At 27.0% G+C, this 5,859-nt stretch overlaps 2 protein-coding genes across 4 annotated transcripts in view; both read right to left on the reverse strand.

Annotated features, from left to right (window-relative positions):
* Nucleotides 1-5,859, reverse strand: part of LOC126901549 (craniofacial development protein 2-like) — a 265,790-nt gene that overhangs the window by 94,124 nt on the left and 165,807 nt on the right. The gene's annotated exons all lie outside the window — the stretch shown is intronic.
* The window catches only part of LOC126901562 (uncharacterized), a 57,744-nt gene that overhangs the window by 37,366 nt on the left and 14,519 nt on the right, over nt 1-5,859 (reverse strand). For 2 of the 3 annotated variants that reach the window (XM_050678108.1, XM_050678107.1), the window contains exon 3: nt 2,643-2,838. The exons of the other annotated variant lie outside the window; for it this stretch is intronic. In XM_050678108.1, the coding sequence (XP_050534065.1) occupies nt 2,768-2,838 (71 nt within the window). In that variant the 3' untranslated portion in view covers nt 2,643-2,767. Of the gene's footprint in view, nt 1-2,642; nt 2,839-5,859 lie in introns of those variants that run through there. 3 annotated transcript variants of the gene reach the window in all.

The following is a 5,859-nucleotide window of genomic DNA, read 5'->3' on the forward strand; positions in this document are numbered from 1 at the left end:
AGAAGTGTTAGAAAAAGTTTACTTGCAGATTTGAAAACAACGCGAAAAGTTGATTTAGAAGAGTATATTTTTGCTTCTGATGAAAGTTCCTTGTATAAAACTTATATCTTTGTTAACTGTTAAACTTTATAAAAAATGACCAAATCAGTGCATTTTTTTATAGTAACAAACAGTTTTTATTGAAAATTATTGTATCAAGCCCTTTAAATTTTTATACACGTAAAAGTAAAGAAAAATATATTTTCTTTATTATTTTCATAATTTCTCCTTTTAAATTACAATATGAAATTATTGAATATCAATTTTATACTAAATTTAATAATTATAATTAGTATTTATTCATATTCGTATTGTATTTTAAAATCAAAGAACTACTAATCAGGATACAATCAATGAAATAAGAGTTGATGTTGATTTTAGAATAATCCACCGATTTCTCTAAATGAAACACTATCTACAGATTTGCATCGAAGCGGTTCTTATGATAGTGATTTTAATTACTGTCAAATATCATCTATACTTGTCTCATCTATGCCTCGTCTACACTGTACCTCGAACCCACTGTACTACTGTTTTTTTTTTAACTTATAGTACATAACATAAGCTTTAATTTAACAAATGTTGAAAGGACGCTGTATTACTGGAACATTTTTAAAAGCTCAGTTTAAAACGTTTACTTTTGTGGAAAAATTGCTAATTTGAATATATTCCCTAAACAGATTAAGGGTCAGGTTTTAAAAAAAATTAATTTTAAATAAAAGGGACATACTTAAGGTTTTTATATAAAAAAAATTAGTTTGACTCATTTTGAAAAAGTAATGGCAGTTTTGACAATCAAAAATGATAAAATTTAACTATATTAAAAATTGTAATTTTTTCGAAATTTCTCCAATTCATAGGGAACGAAGGAATATTTTTCCACTTTTAATAGAAATACTTTCAACTACATACGATTTGTAATCTTCTGACGTATCGTTGAAAGATATCGGTCCAGTGAGAGCCGAGTAAAAGTGAGACCGACATAAAAAAAAACCCAGTACAGTGGGGTGGCGGCACAGTGGGGTCCAGTATAGATGATATCTGACAGTGATTAAAATCACTATCATAAAAAACGCTTCGATGCAAATCTGTAGATAATGTTTAATTAAAAAAAAAAAAATTTGTTAAAATAGCATATTTTTGAATATGGATGCCATTTGCGCATAGAAGAAAGGTCGTCGGGACAAATTTTTTTTTTTTATTTTATAGTACCCAAAATAAGCTTTAATTTGATATATGTTTAAAGGACGCAGTATTTCTGGAACATTTTCAAAAATTAAGCTTAAAAAGTTATTTTTTGTAAAAGAGTTACTATTTTAAATCCCCCCAGTGAGCAGAAGAAGTGTTAGATTTACAAAAAAAAATTATATAAAATGAGAGGGAAATATCTAAGGTTTCAATACAAAAAATATTATTTTTATTTGATCATTTTTGAAAAATTTATGGCTGTATTAAGTGCAAAAAACATCCCGATAAAAGGTAATTTTTATTGCAAAAATTACATTTTTTTTTAATTTTCGACAGCCATTTGCACATAGTAGATAAGATGTCGGGACAATTTTTTTTTTTCATTTGATAGTATGTAACATAACCTTTGATTTAATGTATGTGTAAAGGGCGCAGTATTTCTGGAACCTTTTCAAAAGTTCAATTGAAAAAGATCTGTTTTTTATAATATTTCAAGTTTTGAAGGCCCCCTATATAAGGGGAAATTGTCCAATTTTAATAAAAAGTATGTCATATGAAAGATGTACTTATAATGTATTTTAAAAAAAAATTTGTGCTGATATATACATTTTTCAAAAAGTTATAGCATTTTTAAGTTGAAAATTTAAATTCGAAAATCGAAAATTTTAACAAAATATAGTGTTTTTGAACTACGGCAGCAGTTTAAATGTAGAAGATAAAGTGTTGGGACAAATTTTTTTTTCCATTTTATAGTATATAAAATAAGCTTTAATTTGATATATGTTTAAAGGACGCAGTATTTCCGGAACATTTTCAAAAATTAAGTTGAAAAAGTTAGTTTTTGTTAAATAGTTGCTATTTTAAATCTCCCCCAATGATCAGGTTAAGAGTTAAATTTTCAAAAAAGTGATATCACATGAAAGGGAAACATCTAAGGTTTTAGTATAAAAAAAATTTATATTGATTTGTTGATTTTTCAATAAGTTATGGAAGTTTTAAGAAAAAAAAGTGAAAAAAATGACAAAATTTACTGATTTTTTAATTTGTAATTTTTTTGCATATTTTCCCTATTTGCGGGGAACGAGGGAATTTTTTTCAATGTTTAAGGGTAAAGTCTCCAACTAGATACGATTTGTGATCTTTTGATGTATTTTTGAAAGAAATCGGTCCAGTGAGAGCTGACAAAAAGTGGCAACAGACATAAAAAAAAAAAAAAAGTACATCATAGTAAAATTAATACCTTCTCCGCTTCGCATCGAAGCTAAAATCACATCATAATAAAATTTATAACTTCTCAGCTTTGCATCGAAGCTAAAATATTAAAATTAAAGTTTCAAAAATTAAAGTTTCAAAAATTGAATTGAAATAATGAATTATTAAGAAATATTAAATAAAAATTATACTCATACTTATGATAATTTTGTAACATGATTTTTCATTTATTATAAGAGAATATAACAAAAACTAAACATTTATATTTTATTTAATACATTCAATTTACACTGAATTAAAAACTGATGAAAACAAAAATTTTCAAAAATTAAATTGCTTTTTCATCTTTTTCTTTGTAATAAATCCAGTCTAAAATCAATGAACTTGCATGAACATATTCTATAAAAAAAAAAAATAAATAATAATAAATAAGGTTAAATGTGATAAAATTTTTTTTAAGACAAATAACAGTTTTACAGTAATGGACATAAAGCATTTGTGATAAATTTATGTAAACTATATAAGAACACATATACATTTTAGGAATCATGAACGTGAAAAGCTTTTGGTTTGCGAATTTCATTTGTAATAATAATTAACTAGTGTTTACCATGTGAGTTTTAAATGAAAATAAATATTTTGAATTTTTACTTAATATAGTAAATAATTTTTATGAGTAAAAAACTATTGTCACAAAGAAAAACATAATATATCATTTTATAGAGATTTTTTTTGATTATTTAAGTTTTGCCATAAATTTTAAACAAAAAGTTGATTTTGACGAACTAAAATTTAACTTGTTTATATTTATGAAAACTTTCCCACGCTATGTGGTTTAGAATACTTTCCTAACCGTGAAAATTATCATGCATCTCACTATTGGACTGTTTTAAAATTATATTATTTTTAAAAATACACTAAAAAAATGTACTTCTTATACATTTAATTTGAAACAATGTGCATCTTAATTTTTAACAAAAATTTAAGGCGTAGAAGAGGCTAAAATATAAGTTATAATACTGAATAAGTATTCGATCATTGTAACTAACCGCCGTTTTGACTAGTTGAGAAAGAAATATTAATCGCTAAAACGTGAATTAATGTAATAGATTAACAATTTGTGGTTTATAAATATTTTACAATCCATAGCTAATAAAAACATGAACAGGGCCATTGGCATGTTATAGATAGTTCACTGTAATAAGATATACGCTGCGCAATGTTTTACTGCCAGTAGAATTTATAGATTAGAAAATTCAAATGGATAAAAACTAGTGATGGGAAATATCGAATAGAAACTATCGAACTATTCGATAGTTGTCCACTATTCGAACTATTCGATAGTCATTCAAAAAATATTCGAATAGTAAAAATATTCGATAGTTAATGCTAAAAATTAACTATTCGGTTGTATAAACACAATTTGAATAGTTATACGATAGTTTAAAATATTCGAAAATGCCCATCACTAATAAAAACCTACTTTATTGGGACTATAATGAATATTACTAAACGCGGTATTTGTACGTAGAAATCCGGGTTTCTGTCAAAATTAAAATTAGAGCCACATTTAGTTGAATAATGACAATGTGCTATTTATTTAAACGTTAACTTTTAAAATAAATTATTTCAATCTTCCCTATATATTTTAGTATAAATTTAAAAAAAAATTAAAAATAAAAAAAAAATTTTTTATAATATTTCGGTTCAAGAGCCGTTATTATTAGAAGTTTAAGAGAATTACGACAAAGTTATAGGGCGCAGACAAAGTGCAAGACACACATATTAAGCGTACCACGAGAAAGACATATCTGAGTACAAGGTGCAGACGTGGTACAAAGTATAAATACTTGAGTCAGGTAAGGGAAAGAATTAAGGTAGGCGTCAAAAATGATCAAACTAAATCTTGACATAAGGTTGCAAGTCGGACAGCGACAACTGAGTCTGAGAATGATGTTTTGGCAATAAATCTTGATGCGCCAATTGTAGGGGGTTAATAAAAATTGAAATGTTCAGTACATTGACTAAATGACGGTTAAGACATTTATAATCACGCAGATACAATTTTATTAATTCGACAAACTTAAAATAGTTGACACTTCGACCCAATACAGTAAGGTCAATACTACTACATGATCATCAGGCTATCAATAGACCACAATCTAATCTTGCCACACTTATACAATACAATGACGGGCGGTTGCAACATTAAATACTATAGTTCAGCCATCCTGACAGTTGATCGACCTCGAACAACAACAGTAAATTAATAGTATCACATAATAAAGTTCACTTAATAGATAAATAGTAGCAAATTATTTATTAAACGAGTAACANTGCGAATTAGTTATTAAACGAGTAACACGTATGTTCCGCTTTACAGTGTCGAATTTACGCGTATTGTTTAATAAACACTCAATAACGAAAAATGTTTTCGCTTACTACAGTAAAATGCTAAGTGTATCAACAGTTATTTAGGTCAAGTTGCGTGCGACGGCAAAAACGTGCGGCGTTTTTGTCAACAATGGACATGTATGATAAGATAATTATTAGTGATAAACTAGGCTGTAGCTCAAATGCTTCACGTAGTTCATAAACAAAACAAGTAAAAGAAATAGAAAAAAATTTATGAAAACTTGCACCAAAAATGTAGAAACTACCTACAATAACTGCCAGTGGTGTTAAAAATATCAAAAATTTAATTTCTAATTTAACTCGCAAAGAAGCCATAGGTCATGAGCAAAAGTTAAAAACTATTGCTAACGGCGATATTAAAATTATGACTGGTGATGAACACAAGTTGAGACGTATTTAAAGTACTTGAAAAAAATAAAATTGAGTATCACAGATATCAATTAAAAATAGAAAAAAAGTTTCGTATTGTAATCAGCGGACTACACCCTGACATTGAAGTATGTGAAATTAAAAGAGCCTTAGCAGGGGGTCTATTTTTGAATCGTCTGTTCACGAACGTATACGTTCAGATTTTATTTTATATAGGTTTATATGGCGAACATTGTTCGTGAACACGTTCGGAACGTATGAAACATCGAACGGACGACCGTTCAAAACAATAAAAAACGTTCGTCACAACGGATAATAGAAACCATCCGTTGGCGAACGGTCGATTGAACGGACGGTCATAAATAACAAAAGAAAGGTTTAACCCTTACACTTACCTTTTAGACAAACATATTTACCTAATTATAATTTTGAATTAAAATCGTTTTAATTAAATAAACTCATTAAACAAATCAATTATTCGTAGAAGTAGCTATAATCGGAAATAGGGAGCTAAGGCTCGTTCATGTTTGAGTGAGATTTCCTTATTAACTTATGAACATAAAAAAAATATTTAATATATATTTTTATTAATAAAAATATATTTATTATAATAAATATTATTACAATTAATTATGT

The sequence above is a fragment of the Daktulosphaira vitifoliae genome, unplaced genomic scaffold (assembly GCF_025091365.1).
Source record: "Daktulosphaira vitifoliae isolate Bord-2020 unplaced genomic scaffold, ASM2509136v1 Scaffold_3, whole genome shotgun sequence".
Taxonomy (NCBI): Eukaryota; Metazoa; Arthropoda; class Insecta; order Hemiptera; family Phylloxeridae; genus Daktulosphaira; species Daktulosphaira vitifoliae.